At 37.0% G+C, this 20467-nt stretch overlaps 1 protein-coding gene across 7 annotated transcripts in view; it reads right to left on the bottom strand.

Moving 5' to 3' along the window:
• Positions 1-20467, bottom strand: part of GTF2I (general transcription factor IIi) — a 113643-nt gene that overhangs the window by 73785 nt on the left and 19391 nt on the right. For all 7 annotated transcript variants that reach the window (XM_073215211.1, XM_017649872.3, XM_073215208.1 and 4 more), the window contains 7 exons: positions 17878-17981; positions 14556-14694; positions 12398-12532; positions 11204-11387; positions 11001-11029; positions 7208-7262; positions 6639-6682 (listed from right to left, as the gene is read on the bottom strand). In XM_073215211.1, coding sequence (XP_073071312.1) covers positions 6639-6682; positions 7208-7262; positions 11001-11029; positions 11204-11387; positions 12398-12532; positions 14556-14694; positions 17878-17976 — 685 coding nt within the window. In that variant the 5' untranslated portion in view covers positions 17977-17981. The remainder of the gene's footprint in view (positions 1-6638; positions 6683-7207; positions 7263-11000; positions 11030-11203; positions 11388-12397; positions 12533-14555; positions 14695-17877; positions 17982-20467) is intronic.

The raw sequence follows: 20467 nt of genomic DNA, 5'->3' as shown, positions 1-20467 counted from the left end.
TCAGGGTTGAGGAAGATGGTCACTGATAGTTCCAAGTTCATACATGAGAAAATCCTTCTTGGTACTTTAAAGCCACAACCCATACAGCCATAAATGCTTTCTGTTGTCTTACCCACTAATACTAATTCATCTCCAGCTAAGGATGAGTCAGAGCTCCCAAGCAGCTCCCTCATAAGGAGTAACTTTCAAGGCAGGTGCACCTGAAGATAGTCAGAGCAGGCCAAGCACCACTGATGGGACCCCACAGCAGCCATGGGGCTGCAGAGAGCAGTGCTCGCAAGACAGCCCGGGGACTGGTCAGAGGTAAGGCGCTCTCTCAACAAGCCAGCTGACGTGGAGCAAGATCTTCTCTATAGTTTCCTGCTCCAGGACATTTGTGAACTGTGGGCTTAGAGGGCGGGTGTGCCCACAAGGTCATTACAGGCCCTTAATGCTAAATAGAAAATACTTTGTGCTGCTCCAGACACCCCCACCAAAACTGTTTTCAGACCAGGTAACTTCTGAGTTGTATGAAATTCCTTGTTGTATTAGGAATCTATATGCTGGATGTTTGCTGGCCATTTTTTCATTTTAATCATTCTCTGGCAACTACCCACATTCAAAAGATTTGACCATGAAACTGTTCTCTGATAAGAGAGTTGAGGTTACTGAAGAAACTCCTCCTCACACCAGGATATAAAGTTAAAATCACACTGAACAGAACCTAGCTGAGCTTTAAGTAGAGATATAAAATATCTTCATGTTCCAAGAATGTGGTCTTTCAGTTCTCCGGAGCATCTAATGATTTTAACTGATGTTTTAATGCCACATTCCTGGCTCCAAAACACTGGCTCTTTCAATTTTGCAGATGACTTTCTAGCCACTGCTATTCTTTCTTCTCCAACAAGTCAGAAGTCATTTTAATGAATAGAAATTTAATTGAACATCTCCTCTTTTTTCCCCCAAGTCTCACCCAAATTGCCTTTAACATCCACACATCTACCACCAGTCAATTCAAGGCAACCCAGGCTGTTCCTGGCATGTACTTCAAAACTCTTCTGGTTTCTGCCCATCACTCAATTTCAAAGCCACTTCCACATTTTGAGGTATTTGATAGAGCAGCGCCTCACTTCTCGTTACCGAATCTGTATTAGTCAGCTTGGGCTGCCATTTCAAAATGCGGGGGGCTTAAACAACAGACACTTACTTTCTCACAGTTCTGGAGGTTGGAAGTGCCCAGAGCAAGGTCCAGCAGAGTCATTTTCTGGTAAGAGCTCTCTTCTTGGGCTACAGAGCTCTCTTTCTGAGCTGCCTTCTCACTGTATCTTCACATGGGCTTCTTCAGTTCATGTGGCAAGGTGGGGAAGGAGAAAGAATGGGCCATTTGTTTCCATATATTGTTTGATCTCTATTTTAATTTGTTTGTTGATCCACTGATTATTTAGGAGCATGTTGTTAAGCCTCCATGTGTTTGTAAGCCTTTCTGCTTTCTTTGTACAATTTAGTTCTAGCTTTATACCTCTGTGGTCTGAGAAGTTGGTTGGTAGAATTTCAATCTTTTGGAATTTACTGAGGTTCTTTTTGTTGCCTAGTATGTGGTCTATTCTGGAGAATGTTCCATGTGCACTTAAGAATGTGTATCCTGTTGCTTTTGGATGTAGAGTTCTGTAGATGTCTATTAGGTCCATCTGTTCTAATGTGTTGTTCAGCGTCTCTGTATCCTTACTTATTTTCTGTCTGGTGGATCTATCTTTTGGAGTGAGTGGTGTGTTGAAGTCTCCTAAAATGAATGCATTGCATTCTACTTCCTTCTTTAATTCTATTAGTATTTGTTTCACATATGCTGGTGATCCTGTATTGGGTGCATATATATTTAAAATGGTTATATCCTCTTGTTGGACTGACCCCTTTATCATTATGTAATGTCCTTTATCTCTTGTTACCTTCTTTGTTTTGAAGTCTATTTTGTCTGATACTAGTACTGCAACACCTGCTTTTTTCTCCCTGTTGTTTGCATGAAATATCTTTTTCCATCCCTTGACTTTTAGTCTGTGTATGTCATTGGGTTTGAAGTGAGTCTCTTGTAAGCAGCATAGAGATGGGTCTTGCTTTTTTATCCATTCTTTTACTCTGTGTCTTTTGATTGGTGCATTCAGTCCATTTACATTTAGGGTGATTATTGAAAGATATGTACTTATTGCCATTGCAGGCTTTAGATTTGTGGTTACTAATGGTTCAAGGTTAGCTTCTTTAGTATCTTACTAACTTAACTCGCTTGTTGAGCTATTATAAACACTGTCTGGTGATTCTTTATTTCTCTCCCTTCTTATTCCTCCTCCTCCATTCTTTATATGTTGGTTGTTTTATTTTGTGTTCTTTTGTGTTTCCTTTGACTGCTGCTTTTGTGGGTAGCTGGTTTTATTTTTTGCCTTTAGTTAGTGTTTGGTTGGTCTTCTTTCTTTGCTGTGATTTTATGTTCTCTGGTATCATCTGTTTAGCCTTAGGAGTGCTCCCAACTAGAGCAGTCCCTCTAAAATACCCTGTAGAGTTGGTTTGTGGGAGGCAAATTCCTTCAACTTTTGCTTGTCTGGGTATCATTTAATCTCTCCTTCATATTTAAATGATAATCATGCTGGATACTGTATTCTTGGTTCAAAGCCTTTCTGTTTCATTGCATTAAATGTATCATGCCACTTTCTTCTGGCCTGTAAGGTTTCTGTTGAGAAGTGTGATGATAGCCTGATGGGTTTTCCTTTGTAGGTGACCTTTTTCCTCTCTCTAGCTGCCTCTAAAACTGTCCTTGTCCTTGATTTTTGCCATTTTATGTATTATGTGTCTTGGTATTGTTCCCGTTGGGTCCTTCCTGTTGGGAGTTCTGTGTATCTCTGTGGTCTGTTCGATTATTTCCTTCCCCAGTTTGGGGAAGTATTCAGCAATTATTTCTTCAAAGACACTTTCTATCCCTTTTTCTCTCTCTTCTTCTGGTACCCCTATAATGCGAATATTGTTCATTTGGATTGGTCACATAGTTCTCTTAATAATACTCTTTCATTCCTGGAGATCCTTTTATCTCTCTCTGCATCAGCTTCTCTGCATTCCTGTTCCCTGATTTCTATTCCATTAACGGCCTGTTGCACCTCATCCAGTCTGCTCTTAAGTCCTTCCAGAGATTGTTTCATTTCTGTAATTTCCCTCTGGACTTCATCCCTTAGCTCTTACATATTTATGAAGATCCATCAGCATGGTTATGACCTTTATTTTGAATTCTTTTTCAGAAAGATGGGTTAGGTCTATCTGCTTCTTGGGGGTTGAGTCTGTGATTTTGGTCCGGATCAAATTCTTCTGCCTTTTCATGGCGATAGAAGTGGTTGTGGGGAGCTGGTGTGTGTACTGGCTGGGAGAATGTCCCTTCTTGCTGGTTTGTGGCCTTCCTCTCCTGGGAGAACAGCGACCCCTAGCGGCTTGTGCTAGGCAGCTGCGCACAGACAGGGTGTCTGATTCTTACCCTGCCGCTGTGGAAGAAGCTCTGCCTGGTTGCTGTGGGCGTGGCCACTGGCGCTATGGCGGAGTCACACCGGAGGGGGAACAGGTGGGAGGCTGTTTATCACCGTGAGGGGCCTCCAAGCTGTGCTGCCACCCAGGGGGTTGGGGCACCCAGAGTTCCCCAGGATTCCCAGTTACTGGGGTGATTGCGCCGTGGCGCTTCCATCCAGCTGTGAGGCCCCTGTCCCTGTAAGATTTTCAAAGGGCACTCACTTTTCTTTTGTCCCAGGGGCACCGGCTGCGGGGACCCGCTCACAGGTCTTACTGTCCTGTTTCCCTAGTATCCAGTGCCCCATGCACTGTATGTCTGCACTCCGGTGCAGATGGCTAGGGCTGGGTATTTAGCAGTCCTGGGCTCCCTCTCCCTTCCCGCTCCAACTCCTTTCCTTCCACCGGGAGCTGGGGTGAGGGGTGCTCGGGTCCCGCCAGGCCACAGCTTATATCTTACCCCCTTCACGAGGTGCTGGGTTCTCTCAGGTGTGGATGTAGTCTGGCTGTTGTCCTGTGTCTTCTGGTCTCTCTTTCAGGAATAGTTGTATTTGTTGTATTTTCAAAAATATATATATGGTTTTGGGAGATTACCATTGCTCTACTCACGCCGCCATCTTGGCTCCACCCGCTCCCCCCTCCTGTGTTTTTTAAATAAGCAAAAGCATTTGTACCCTAGAAATGGGATATGGCAAGAAAGGAAATATTAGACAAGATATCCAAGATCAACCTCTCTTCTGAAAGAACTTCAACAGTAAAAACCAATTTATTATGATAAAAAAGGGAAAAGGGAAAGAGTATTATTGGCAGAAGTAAAATAATTGTATCGTCATTTTCCATGTTAATAGGTAACAAAACCAAACCTGGAAACTACACACAATACAGCATGTACTGGTGTAAGAAAGGCATTAGAGTTCAAGGGAACAGAGTAGAATCTAAGTGCAGAGGTAAACCTGATCAACTTGATTTTTGACAAAGGTGCTAAGGCAGCAGTCCAATGGAGAAAGGAATGATGCTGGGACAACAGGAGAGCCACACAAAATTACAAATTTAAGCCTGTACCTCAAAACATGCACAAAAGTTAACTCACAATGGATCTCAGACTCAAATCTAAGAGTTAAAACTTAAGTCAAGTAAAAAAAAGCAGTATAAAAATCTTTAAGACCTTAGGTTAGGTGCAGATTTTCTAGATGTAATGCTGAAAACACAAGCCATGAAAGAAAAATATGGAAAACTGGACTGTATCACAATCAAACTTGTAGCCAGAGACTACAAAAATGTATCTGTAAAACCTTGCTTTTGACAAAAGACTTGTATCCAGAATATATAAAGAAAACAAACAACCTAAATTAAAAATGGGCAAAAGATTTAAACAGACTTTCATCAAAGATGATATATGAATGGCTAATGAGCACATAAAAAGATGTTCACCATAATTAGGAAATTGCAATTAAAACCAAAATTATATGACATTCTGGAAAATGTAACAATGGAGACAGTAAAATGGCCAGATGTTAGAGGAAAGATGAAAAGGCAGAGCACACAATAGTGTATACCATTTAAAACTATACATTGTACATTGTTTAAGTAATAATAATTTTCCCATTCATTAAAATCTATTTTTTAATTTTAGTAGTTCATGAAATTTGTGTACCATTGTTTAGCAAATCTTATTTTTGGTTAATTATATCATTTGTTTACCCTTGTAAAAATAAAAAAATCTATCATCTAAAAAAGAAAAGAAAAGAAAAGGCAGAACACAGAAGACTTTGAGGACAGTGAAACTGCTTTGTATGATATAATGGTGGACACTTGTTATTATTTGTCAAACCCCACAAAATGTGTTAAGACTGAACCCTAATGTAAACTATGCATTTTGTGGGATAATGGTTCATCAATTTTAACACATCTACCACTCTGATGCAGAATGTTAACAGCAGGGGAGGCAGTGCACATGTTGGGGTGAAGGTATATGGGTATGCTACGCTGTCAAATTTTGCTGAGAGTCAGAAACTGCTCTTAATGTAAAATGTCCATCTAAAAGCAAAAAACAAAACATAACAAAACAAAAAACCACAATGAGATGGCATCCACTAGAATTGCTATTAAAAAAAAAAAGGCAATAAACAAGTGCTGGCCAAGATAGGAGGAAACTAAAACCTCATACACTCTGTTGAGAACTTAAAATGGTACAGCTACTTCTGAAAACAATTTGTCAGCTGCTTAAACATTAAGCATAGAGTTGTCATAGCAGTTCACGTCTAGGAATCTACCCCAGAATATGAAGACATGGTTCTACACAATGACACACACATGGGTATTCATAGCATTATTACTCAAAACAGCCCAAAAAGTGGAAACAACTAAAATGTCCACCAGATGGTAAATAGGCATTCAGGTATGAACCACTTACATATATGCTACAACTGTTTTTGAGGATGGGCCTCCAAACACAAAGCAGAGTAAAAGCAGCAAAATGAAAACACCACATCCTGTATGATTCTACTTAAATAAAATGCCCAGATAAGACAAATCTATAAAACCTGGAAGTAGATTAATGGTAGGATCAGGGAGTGACTGCAAATGGGCACCAGGTTTCTATTTGGGGTGATGGAAATGTTCTAAGATTAGAAAAATGTAGGATCACTGCAAAACACTACATATTACATCACTGAATTGAATGTCAATAAAAGTATCCGAAAAAATCTGTATGAATAACAGTATCAGCATGACATTTAATAATAAGGAATTAAATACCAAAACCAGCTTAAAGTTAAAAAAGATTTCCTGGAGTCTAGGAGATGGGAGTGCAAAGGGAAAGAAAGAGTAAGAGGACAATATGCTGATCTCTGTAAAAAGCACCGCAGAACCAGTTCACATCTTATCCTACTAATACATTTTGCCTATAAATATATATTAGCAACAAACTTCTTGCTACCACTTATCAAACAAATTATCTTTCTGAATTTCAGTATAACACAACATTAACAAATAATGTCACTGTTGGAATAAATTGTTCAAACTGCTTCTCATCAAAACATTACATTAAGTAATGAGTCAAAATATAACCTACTAAAAGGCTTCTTTATTTAATTTCTGTAATTGATTCTAAAAGCACTAGTACATACCAGAATCTTCTGTAGGTTCAGTTTTCACTTTGACAGAACCGCAACTGAAAGGAAAAGGAGCCCTGGTGAGATCTGCACCGGCAAGGGCCACTCACAGCCCTCAGATGCACTGGGTCCCAAGCATAAACTCATTCCCGACCAAGCTGAATGCAAAACTGACTCAACTTTAAAATGGACATTATTTACATCTTGCATAAACATGATTTGGCAACTCAATTTAGTTTTAACTCCAATCAACCTTGGGTGAAAAAGGTGTATCAGAACAACTAGAAAAGAGTGACTGCTAAGAGGTACAGAACAACACAGAGTAACAATACTAACTTTCAAATTCCTCTTTACTGTAAGGCTTTCCTATTCACAGCAGGGTCAGCAGAGCATCACACCAGCTTCACCCAGGAACTACCATTATTCAGAACTAGTAAGTTAAAACTGCATTTTCACAGGACCCTCAAATTATTTAACTGCATATTAAACTTCAAGTTCAGTGACACAGGCATTTTTATTTTTTAATATTCTAACACCTTCAAGCTCCAAGGAAGTTTTATCAGTACTAATGAAGTATGTTTTACCTTCCACCTGGAGACAGCATTGACCTTTCAGCATCTGTTACCGTCACGCGACCACCTATGCACCAAAAAAAAAAAATTAGATTTAGGTTTTCAAACACTTCAAATATGGCTAATGTTTCCAAAGGTCCTACCAGAGAATGAGCTTCGGGGAGGAGGAGTGTGCTGCTCTTGGTCACAAAAGAATGAGCACTGCATTAGCTCTCCCCAAAGAAGAGAATCAGGGATGACAATTATCAAACAATTTTATTCCCTCTCCCCACAAACTCTCCCCTCTTAATGAAAAAAGCTCTTGTTTTTATCACTGAGACAAATACAGCAATATATTATTACTCTAGTAGTGGAGAGTAAGACTCTATTGATGTGAAAGTGATGATAAAATTTCTACTAAGAGTAGATCTGGCTCAGAACAACTAGAAAAGAGTGACTGCTAACAGGTACAGAGCTTCTTCTGGGGGACAGTGAAAATGTTCAGGAATTAGATAGCAGTGTGAGTTGCGTATCTTGTCAATATACTAATCCCCACTAAATTGTACACTGCAATATTGCAAATTTTATATCTGAATAAAACAACAGAAGGAATAAAAGAAAACTGACTCCACCAAAATAGTGATGAAGATGTAGAACTGTAACTCCCACACACTGCTGGTGGGAATATAAAACAGAGCTATCACACTGAAAACCAGTATGGTGGTTTCTTTAAAAAGTTGAATGTATAACTACCATTCTGATCTAGCCATTCTAATTTTGGGCATTTCCCAGGAGAAATAAAAATCTATGTTCACAAGCATAGAGAATACAGCCAATGATTCTATAATATCTTTCTGTGTTGACAGTAACTGCACTAGATGGGGTGAGGATTTAATAAGTGAGTAACTGGTGAACCATTGTGTTGTGTTGTATACTTGCAACTAATGTAACGATGTCTTATCAATTATACTTCAATTTAAAAAAATACATATATATATATATATATATATATCCCCACATAAAAACTTACACTCAAATATTCATAGTGCCTTTCTTTATAATAAACTAAAATATGGAAATTCAAATTTTCATGGATAGGTGAATGAGTAAACAAATTGTAGTGTATCTATACAACGGACTACTACTCCACAATGAAAAAACAACTATTGAAACATGAAACAACATGGATAAATCTCAAAATAAGCCAAACAAAAAGAGTATATACTATATGATTCCATTTATATTAAGACATCTAGAAAATGCAAATAATGTAGTGACAATAAAACATTAGTGGTTGCCCAAGGACACATTGCAGGGAGAAGGAGAAGAGAGTAAATACCAAGATGTGTGAGGAAACTTGAGGGTTAACTACTTATCTTGATAGTAGTGATGGTTTTCAGAGTACACGTATGAAAACTTAGCAAACTGTACACTGTATGTGTAGTTTCTTATATGTCGATTACATCTCAACAAAGCAACTAAAATTTTAAAAAATTACAAAACATAATTGCATTACCATTCCAACTTTTCAACCACTCTAAGAGTTGGTATGGCAAAAAAAGCTGAACCATACAAACCTACCCACTTAGACCACTCATCATAAAACACCCTATAGAAATCTCCCTTAATTAACAGCCAAGCCCAACATTTCAAAACAAGTTTCTAGAATAAAAGAGTTCACAAAATACAAATGGAAGAGACCAGGGCTACTAATCTATAACACTTCAGGGAAAAAAAAATCCTGATCATGAAAAAGTCTGAATTTTACTTTAAACATGACAAGTAAATCTTTTCTTTTTCAGTCTTAAAAAGGACATGTACAAAAAACCAATAGCTAACATCATAATAGTGAAAGCCTAAATTCTTTCCACCTAATATCAAAACAAGGCAATGCCTGCTATCACCACTTCTACTCAATATTGTACGAATGTTCTTGCCAGATCAACAAGATTAATAAATAAAAAGCATTCAGATCGCAAAGAGGTAAAATGTACTGGTTCATACACAACATGATCTACCATGCTGAAAGCCCAGAAATAAACAGTCAGGGTCAACTACCTTTCAACAAAGATACCAAAGCAAGTCGAGGGAAAGGAGAGTCTTGTCAACAAATTGTGTTCAAACAACTGGATAGCCATAAGCAGAAAGATAAATTTACACCTTTACCATGTACCATATGCAAAATTCACTCAAAACTCACCATACACTTAGATGTAATAACTAAGGCTATAAAACTTATACAAGGAAACATGATATGTCTTCATGACCTTGGGTAAGGCAACAGTTTCTTACATACGAAGTTAAAAGCACAGATGATAAAAAAAACAAATTGGTCTTTGTAAAAATTTAAAACTTTTGGTCCTCAAAGCACATTATCAAGCAAGTGAAAAGACCACTTGTTGAACTGGAGAAAATAAATGTCACAGCTCAATAATAAAACTACAAATAACCCAACTAAAACATGGGGAAAAGACCTGAATAGACATTTCTCTCAAGAATAAATATGAATGGCCAATAAGCACATAAAATGGTATTCAACGTTATTAGTAATTAGGGGTATGAAAATAAAATCCTACATATTTATGTCCAAACAAAAACTTGGTTTAAATACATTCACAGTAGCACAATTCATTATAGCCAAGTGGAAACAATCTAAATGTCTTATCAACTGGCAAATGAATTAACAGGTAGTATATTCATACAATGGAATAATACTTACTATCCAGCAATGAAAAGGCAAAAGCTATTGATATATCCAATAATTTCTATGAATCTCAACTGAATTAAGCTGAGTGAAAAAAGCTGATCTCAAAAGGATACATACTGTATATTTCATTTAACATTCATGAAATGGGGGTGATGAAATACTCTAAAATTAGATTGTGACAACGGTTTTAAAACCGTTTTTAAACTGTTTAAATTTGTAAATTTACCAAGCATTACTGGATTATATGCTTAAAATAGGTAAATGTTGTGGATGTTAATTACCCTGCAATAAAGCTTCTAACAGATTAATCATGGTGAGAATAAAACAAAGGTTACTTAACAGAAAACAAAGTATGTTTGGGTGTGTATGTTTTATTTTGTCCTTTCATCCTTATATGGGTTAAGAGGTTGCTGATGATAATGGTTATTTACTTTCAAAGGTCTCAAAAACACCTGGCTCCAAAGGATACAAGTCTTCTAAATACCACTCTTCCCTTCAGATCAAATGCCTCAACTTCCCCAAGAAAAGTCCTGTTGAAATCTTCCTCATTCTTCAAGAGCCCATATCTTAATGCCCTCTTCCCTCATTAAAGCTTCCCAGGGCTGTAAACAAATCTTTACTCCAGTGAACTTCCACAGTATTTTCTCAATCATCATTCCTGCAGTGTGTCTGTATACGCTCAGGCTATAGTGAATGGATGGACTTCCTATCTCTTCCATTAAAATACTAGCACTCAAAAGCTTTAATGCTTATACAGAGTTGTGTATCCACTCCCCACTCAATCTTGTGTCCAATACTTCTGTGCCTTTTTAATGAACATTAGGTAAATCAAATCATACTCATCTGGGAAATGAGGGCAGATCCAGTATAAGATCTTACATAGTGCAAACACTAAACTTTGAATACATCAGAAAGCAGGGAGGAAACAAATAAAAAACGTCTCTACTGTTTTAGATCAATAGCTTTTCATTGGTTTATATAAACATCATTAGCACACCACTTCAAAATGGCTTACATCATATTCTCAAAGAAAACAAGAGAAATCATTACAGTGTATTAAATTTGGCACCACATGGCTAGGAACTTACCCAGCGATCATTAAGCAAAACAATCACTTACCTAGGTGCTTCTTTGGCTCCAGAAAAGGTCTGCATTAAAACAAAATGAAACACTACATGTGAATACACAAAGGAAAGTTACTGTAAAGCATAATTTTAAATGACTTCTACAGTAAACAAAAAACATTCAAATATCTTAAAATAAGCTGAATGTTCAACTTTATGTGAATAATCTGTTGATGGGCTGGGGATAAAGTACTTCACCTCTTAATGATGAATGAAATCCCTGCCTTATTCTCCAAAATCCATTTCAGGGTGGCAAGATCGTAGTTCTCAGGGTGTTTAAAGGCAACTCCTTCTGGAAGCCCCTGTACCACCACAGCTGACTGATCTCGTAGCATCTTCTCATATGGAACAGGTACCACTGTTGATTTGCCTAAAGCTTTCCCTAGGGGTGAGATACAGGGATGAGGTAAAAAAAGGAAACTTCATTAAATGGTAAGATTAAAAAAACTAAACTATCATTAGCTTATCATGACTCAATAAATGGCATCCATGCTTTTTTTTGGTAATATCTTATTTCAAAACTACTTTGAAATACCAAAGGGCCCTTACTCCCATATTAGCAGAAGTTCTAAACCTGAAACAGATCCAAAGGAACAAAATGCAAAGTAAACAAAGTATTTACATAAAGCCTACACAAAGGGAAAAGTGGCTGGTTTCTTGCACTCTTCCCCTACTTTACGATGGGCCCACCCCAGTATAACAGTCTTTACATATACAATTCAGCCTGAGAACATGGAAGGCTGCCAAATCCACTGTTACTGTAAGTAACGGACAATGTTTTGCTAATATTCTCTTTGAAAATACATTAGATAAACACAACCTACATTCACAAATGAGCACATTCTGACAGCTTGTCTATTGGGTAGCAAGCCCTCAGATGCTAGAAACCCCCATTCCCCAAAACCGAATTTTGCCTACAACCTCACAGTGTGAGGACCATTTTTCTTACAGGAGTTTTGTTTACCATGAGATTGGATTAACAAAAGGTGGTTTTTTGGGGGGATTGGTGAGATCAACACACATGTCAAAACAAACAGCTCTCTTGAGGAACTGTGTGTCAATGCAGGTTCACTGATGGGGATACTTATAGTGGTACTGGGGGCTATGCGTATGTTGAGACTAGGAGTATATGGGAATCTCTGTACCTTCCACTTAATTTTGCTGTGAACCTAAAACTGCTCTAAATAGCAAGAACAGCTCTAACAGTTACATTCATCACTGGGTTCCTTCAAACTGGAAATGAAAGATTGTTCCTAATGCAAATCCAATATTTGGAAATTAATCCATTCAATTTTAGGGTGCGTTAGATGGTTAAATCAATTATGTATTTTATCCTGTAGAAAATGCAATTATATAATGTATCTTCTAGAAAATTCAAGTGTGTAACCTTACCATAGCAAAAGCAGAAATAGTCCTCAACTGTTTTTCTGAGTGTTTCAATCTCTACAGCATCTACACTCATCCGATTTGCCTGGGTTGTAGATTTCATTTTATGCATCTCTGCAGCCTTTTCTTCTTCTTCAACACCTTTAAAACAATTAGTGATATAAAAGGCCCATATCCATTATCTTAATATTTGGGTTCTACTAGGAATATTTTTCTTTTTAAAGTTGTACTGCAAAAAATAGTATGCAAAATATTCCAACACATGATTTGTTATAAATAGAAACAGAAAGGAAACAAAGAGGGACTTTAAAAACATGACTTGAACAGAAATAATAAGAAATGGCAATCATCTCTGAAATAAGTGTAGCTATACCCAAACTCTTCAGAGTACAAATCAGCTGCTAGTAAGTTTTGAAAAGAAAAGGTATCTTAAGAATTTGTCAGCTACAAACTTAAATATGCCAAGATTATCACCACAAAAACATTGTAGGCTTGCAAAGTATTACACAACAAATAGCCACTAGACACGTGAAGCTACTGAGCACTTGAAAGTACCAGTCCAAATTAAGATGTTCTAAGTTTCCAATAAACACTGGATTTTGAAGACTGAATGCAAAAAATAGTATGCAAAATATTCTATTAATAATTTTTAAAACCTGACTACATGTCAAATGTTTTAGATCTGTCAGATTAAAATATATAACCAATAAAATGAATTTCACTTGTTTCTCCTTACTTTTGAATTAACTAGAAAATTTCAACTCATATTAGTTATTCCTACATTATTTCTATTGTATAATGCTTTTCTAAACCCTGGAAAAGAGCTTAAGAGTTCTCCCCAAGAATTTTTAAAACTGACTTATTAACCTATTGATTAGGTTTTAGGAGACCATTTTTTACCCTTATTAGCAAAATAATTTACAGGTAATGGCACTTAAGAATTACATCCAAAGAGAATTCTCCGTGGCATCAAATTACTGGCAAGAAAATGAAAATATGAATCTTTATAGGCAGGGACTATAATTTGCAACTAAGGACAATTCCCCTAATGCTTAGTTCTAACTACTGGGAGAACCACATAAACCAAGGCAATATAGGGAACAGGGATATAAACACAGCTGCCAGTGGGATTATGGTATTCAGGGGACAGATGGTAGATGATATACACATAATCAAAACAACATTATTAGTATAAACTTAGATGTGCAAACATAATCAAATCCCTGAAAATTCTCAAAATGGTTAAGAAATAATGATAAAATATTTAAATAGATTACTACCATCAAGCTTAAAAGATTATAGTAGAGGGTCATGGAGAGGTATACAGTGGAGGGGATAAGATGTTTTTTAAAAAGGACTAAAAATACAACTGAGAATTGAAATCAGTGAATTAATAAGAAAGCTATTTTTATTCACCCATGATCTATTTAATTTATCATTAATTAGATCTACCTTCATAACAGAAATTTAAGTTTGTATCTTAAATATATACTGTATGCCTATAGACATCCCCTTTTTGGTTCTCTTCCCATGTTTAAGAAAATGCTCTTATCAGTAAGTTAATATAAAACCTATGGACAGTGTTAGGTTAAACAGATACAAAAACTATCATACTGTGCAAGGCCATTAAGTATTATAACCCTACAGTGAATTTCTCTACTGCCTTTGTTCCAGTGTCAAACTAGTTTTCAACAACTGGATGAACTGATTGGAGAGTAACAAAACTGAGGACTCTGAGAAGTCAATTCCATTAAGGGAGTCGCACAGATCTGTTTAACTGCATCACAAATTCAATGCACAGAGAAAGATTTGTTTTCAACATACCAAATATCTATCAAGAAAAGACTGCTTATCCAAGTAAGAACTTTTCATCAATTCAAAATGTCTCTACCTTCCCTCTAATGTGTTCAGTAAACCCCGAGTAATGGCAAGCAAGGACAGTGCAGTAAATATTCACACCATGTTTACACTCTCAACTCTTCAATATTTTCCCTTATATACTAGCACGTCAGTGACCATTTTGGGCATTCTGAAACATCTCCATGGACATTTCACAAAGCGTTTTTAGTATAAATCTCATTCTCCTTTAGAAGAAAATATGGCATGCTATAAATATTTAGGTTTAATATTTATGAAATTCAAAAGACAAAAATACAATACTTACAGTATTTGACAAAATCTTTCTGAAAATCCTTTCTGGTGTTGACAAATGCACGTCCTCTCTCAGTTCCCACCACAAACACGTCTGTTTCGTACACAGCGATGCAGGCCACTTCCGCCTTGGACTTGGCCAGTTCCTTACACTGAAATACACAGCAAATCTTAGGCTATATACACATGTTTACAAGCACTGTTTCTAAAGGATGAATAAAAAAATCTTATCACTTAAACTACCTTAATACATAATCTGAAACTGGGTTAAGTTCCTAGTTTCTGGCCTTATCATATCTAGAAGAAAAGTCCTCATTTTTTCAAGGTACTTCTCTTTCTCAATGTCAAGCCTTACTTTATGCACAAGAAAATAGACTTTGTAAGGGAAAAAAAGGCAGAAATCCCTTGTAATCTGTTACAGGTCAAATTCCCAAGAAGCAGACTCAGATTTGCAGGCAGGCTTACTGGAAAGTACTCTTAGTCCCACCACCTGTGAGATGGGAGGAAGCAGGGTCCTGCAGATAGGTGAGCACTGCTACAGCTGCATTAGGGGGCTCTGGAGCTGGGCTGGTCCTCCCCAAAGCAAGGGGAGAGGCCCTGGCAAGGGAGCCTCTAACACAGCAACTGTGTGAATTAGTGCCATCAGTCCTAAAGTGGGGTCTGGAAGCCACCCCACAATATCCACTAATCCCACTCCAGAAGTATCCCCAACGGGTATACACAACTGGAATTATTATTTAAGTAAGGCCTTTGCTGAGTATATTCTTGAGATTTAAACATTCTTGAACATCTTAAGTATGTAGCATTCCACGTACAGATATACAGTAATTTGTTTAGTACTAGTATTACTGAAAATGTTGGTGATTCCAATTACCACTCCTAAAAAACAGCACCGAAGCAATACCACGGGAACAAAATGTTTATGCATACTTTGAAGGATTTTCTCAGAAGAGAGTCAGAAACATGAACCAACAGTCAAAGACTTTGACTCTGAAAGTATTTTTATGGTCCTCAAAAACTACTAAAAATTGCTTTCTAAGAAGGTTCTATAAGTTTACACTCCCAGCTGCACTTACAGAAGAGCTAACTCAGAATATCCTAGCAAATGTTATTGTGCAACTTTTCTAGAAACATATTAAAAGGGTATCTTAGTACAATCAATAATCCAGTAGTTGGTATTAAAGAGTACTCTTCTTTAGATATTTCTATAAGTCAGCAGATATTTGCTTATTTTTCTACTGTATGAATAGTATATACTGTGTACTATGCTGCACTGTGTACTCTTCCCTATTAGCGCATAAAAGCACCTCACTGATTTTAGGCACAGAAAAGCTGTTTATGGAATTAAATAATTAATTATACATATTTCCTGGTTTTTAAATTTGTCTTACTATAACTTTTTTATTTTCAGTCATCTAGAATTTAACCTGGTATACAATAAAGATTTGAGGTTGTTTCTTTGCTAAAGAGCCTATGTTCTCAGTATCATTTGTTGAAAACAACAGCTTCCCTTCATTTGTTTGATTTGTAAAATAACCACCAATTTCTTAAAGGAAATTATTTACATAAATATCGCTTCAAAACATTATCTTGACTAAATAATTTTATACCTACTATGATTAAGAAATCTTCTGAACTGTAATAAAGCCATAGTAGAGAACTTCTGACTTAGAGGTAAGCTAACAACTATTCCCAGCATGACAAATAATGCTGTGCCATAATTCTGTCACATTACATTTACATGAGATGATCTGTGGCTGCTCACCTGTAAGGATTATTTACTTACCTTGTGATAAATGAGGGTGCATTCTTACTACACTATCCACACCCTCAGATGGACAATTCAGTCACTAGACACAGTATTTATGATACAGCAAACGAGGTTCATGCACTGTCCAAGTATTAGATCAAAGAAACCTTGGACCACAGGAAGGATGAAACTGACCTATGCCCATTATACTTCCTAATATTCACCCAGGAGCATGAGGGAAGCTACCCTCACTCTTGCTGGCAAGAAGGAAATAAATCTGAGAACGAAGTGACTTCAACAAAAATTCGACAACTATAGTCATTTCCAAGGAAGAGAGTGAGTCCTGTGTTGACCCTGTGCATGCTGAGAATGGTAGTAAGGAAATTCTTTTCCTATCAAGAGAGTAGGATTTAATCTCTTTATTATCATTTAACATTATAGCCATAAATTTGGCTGGTTTCATGATCATAAGGCAGAAATAAGTGACACTCAGAAAATAAGAGCATATACAGTCAGTAACCATTCTAAAATTTCTTGAAGGAGATAATTTTTAAAAATTCTTTAGATCACAGGGAAGGAAGTATAGCACAGAGAAGACAAGTAGTGACTCTATAGCATCTTACTATGCTGATGGACAGTTACTGCAGTGGGGCATGTCGGGGGGACTTGATAATGGGGGGAATCTAGTAACTACAATGTTGCTCATGTGCTTGTATATCAATAATACCTTAATAAAAAAAATTCTTAAACATTAGAAAGATGAAAAAATTGCCCTAACTGGGGGGTTGGCGAGTGGGGAGAATCTACAAACTATACAAACTATGTCATACTGAGACCTGTGAGGCCAATACTTAACACAGGAAACACAGGAAATACAGAGCCTCCGCCTTCTAAGTAATTTAATTTCAGTAGGTCAGAAAATACCTAAGTTTGATGCTTTTTAAACCTATGAGCTCAAATATTATGTTTCCAGCTACATATCCATAAAACCATAAGCAAACTGAATTACTACCATCATAGTAACACAAAAATACAGCAAGAATACTTAATATTTTGCTGTAACTATGTATACAACATAGGTGTTTTCAAAATAAAGAGTTAAGACACTATTTAGTGAAAGGTGGCAGAGTAAGGACAACTATGAATGCATAGCACAATAAGGAACAGATACAAATAGTGAATATGCTCTTATATGCCAGAATTCTGGTACTATTCTTTATATAGATACAATAAAACAGCACCACCATACTACAATACACAAACTCATTCTAGGTCACTTCAAACATTACACCTGAATTCAAAGTTAACACTTGCAAAGCAAGGGTTACCTAAGCTATTGGTAGGTAAAAAACTGAAATTTAATGTAAAAAATTAAATATTTTAGGTAAGACTATTCTGGAACATTGTAATAAAATCTGACTTGAAAGGCTTAAATCCCTAAGTATGATTATTCAAGCAAAAAAACACCCTATTCTTATTAAAACTAAGAAACATACTTTATATTTTATAAAAAAAAATCAACCTCATCTGTAAGGCCAATCCTATCCACCTATGAACATCTGAAAGAACTGTACAGCCACCTCACCATGGACTCAAGGGCAGACATGAGGAACGTCACCACCATCCTGCTCTCTGAGGACTCCTCATCTTCAACAGGCAGGGTAGACATTGCTACTTGGGCCATGATCCCTAGGAAAGAGAAGTAATGAAGTGAATAGCAAAAATCCCACATTCTCCTAAACACGTTTGGGCTTGTGAGATTCTCCAGACTGCCCAACTTAGTCTTCTCACATAAGAGAAAAAGTAAGGGTCAGAAACCAAGTTTTCTACTTGCCCCAACTCTGACCCTCTAAGAGAAGAGAATCTATCCCCTTTCTGTGTAGTTTTATTTCTATAAAACTAGGTCAGCCTAATCCCCCAAAATAATTTAGATGTCACCCAGAAGCAGTTAAAATTTCTGCCAAGTGAGAGGAAGAGGTGATGGATGCGTTTCACAACCCAGTGATCATAGCACATCTCAATTCAACACATCTCTCATGCACACACTTGTTATAGAAACGAGTGGGTAACATAACTTGTGGCTGGGTAAAGAGAATGTCTTCTTTCTTACTAAGGAAAAAGACTGCAGGACAAATATCTAAGATTCCTTTATAATATTTTTCTCTTTAGAAAACATTTTCCAATAGCAAAGAGCCTCAGCTTCATTTCAAGCATTATAAAAATAAACACTTTGGGAATATAAAAACAAAGCAAAACAGAACGAATAAAACAGCAGACTCATAGACATTGACTGTTGGTTACCATGGGGAAAGGGTTAGGGCAGGAGGGACGACTTAGGGTAGGCGGGAGGGTGGGTGGAGAGGTTGAGGGGGATGAAGGGGCACAAAAATTCTCAACTGTAATGTAGGCTGGTCACAGGGATAGTAGTACAGCATGGAGAATAAAGTCAATGATTCTGTAACACTGTCCTATGTTGAGATAGTAGCTATATTAGTGGGGGTGAGGATTTAGTAATATTGTTAACTGTTGAACAACTGTGTATACTTGGAACTAATGTAAGAATGTGTATCAATGATAGTTCAATTAAAAAATATATATTAACACTATAAAATATAACTAAAAATACATATATTAACACTATAAAAATATAACTAAGCAAAAACATTAAATGCTAAGTGTTGAGCAGGGATGTGGGGTAATTGGGACCCTTGTACACTGCTGTTAGGAATGGAATGTTATCACTTGTGGAAAACAGTTTGGCAGTTCCTAACAGAATCACCCTGATCTAGCAATTCCACCTCCAGGTATGTCCCCAAAAGAAATGGAAGCAGACACTCATACACCCATGTTCACAGCAGCATTATTCACAATAGCCAGAACAGAACGTGGCAACAACCCAAATGTCCACTGTCAGGTGAGTGAACAAAATGTGATATATGCATACAATGGAATATGACTCAGCCTTCAAAAGGAAGTAAGTTCTGATAATGCTTACCTTAAAATACTGCTTTAAGTAAAACAAGCCAGACACAAAGGACAAATATTACAGGATTCCACTCATACAAGAAGCTATGAGTAGTCAAATCCAGAGACATAAAGTAGAATGGTGCTTGCCAAGGAGGAGGGAGTAATAGGGAGTTATTGTTTAATGCATGTAGAACTTCAGTTTGGGGTTATGAAAGAACTCTGAGGATAGATGTAATGATGGTCACATGACAAAGTGAATGTACTTAATGTCAGGGAACATTTGAAAATGGATAAAATGTTAAATTTTAGGTTATGTATATTTTACAAAATTTTTAAAAATTAAAACTACACCATATAGACACTCCAAGATGCCAAAATCAAAGGCAAATTTTTAAAAATTCTAATACTTAAAAAATTGTTTTTCTAAGATGCCTGTTAAAAATTACCGCTTTCAGGGGAACCCTCCTACACTGCTGGTAGGAATGTAAATTAGTTCAACCATTGTGGAAAGCAGTATGGAGGTTCCTCAAAAAGCTCAAACTACAAATACCATTTGACCCAGGAATTCCACTTCTAGGAATTTACCCTAAGAATGCAGCAGCACAATTTGAAAAAGACAGATGCAGCCCTATGTTTATCGCAGCACTATTTACAACAGCCAAGAAATGGAAACAACATAAGTGTCCATCAGTAGATGAATGGATAAAGAAGATGTGGTACAAATACACAATGGAATATTATTCAGCCATGAGAAGAAAACAAATCCTACCATTTGCAACAACATGGATGGAGCTGGAGGGTATTATGCTCACTGAAATAAGCCAGGCAGACAAAGACAAGTACCAAATGATTTCACTCATATGTGGAGTATAAGAACAAAGGAAAAACTGAAGGAACAAAACAGCAGCAGAATCACAGAACCCAAGAATGGACTAACAGTTACCAAAGGGAAAAGGGACTGGGGAGGATGGGTGGGGAGGGAGGGAGAAGGGCGGGGGAGAAGAAAGGGGGTCTTACGATTAGCATGTATAATGTGGGGTGGGGCACGGGGAGGGCTGTGCAACAGAGAAGACAAGCAGTGATTTTACAGCATCTTATACACTGATGGACAGTGACTAATGGGGTATGTGGGGAGGACTTGGTGAAGTGGGGAGCCTAGTAAACATAATGTTCCTCATGTAATTGTAGATTAATGATACCAAAATAAA

This window comes from Manis javanica, chromosome 10, assembly GCF_040802235.1.
Source record: "Manis javanica isolate MJ-LG chromosome 10, MJ_LKY, whole genome shotgun sequence".
Taxonomy (NCBI): domain Eukaryota; kingdom Metazoa; phylum Chordata; class Mammalia; order Pholidota; family Manidae; genus Manis; species Manis javanica.
The sequence above is the reverse complement of the archived record's forward strand: the minus strand, read 5'-3'. Positions and strand labels throughout refer to the sequence as shown.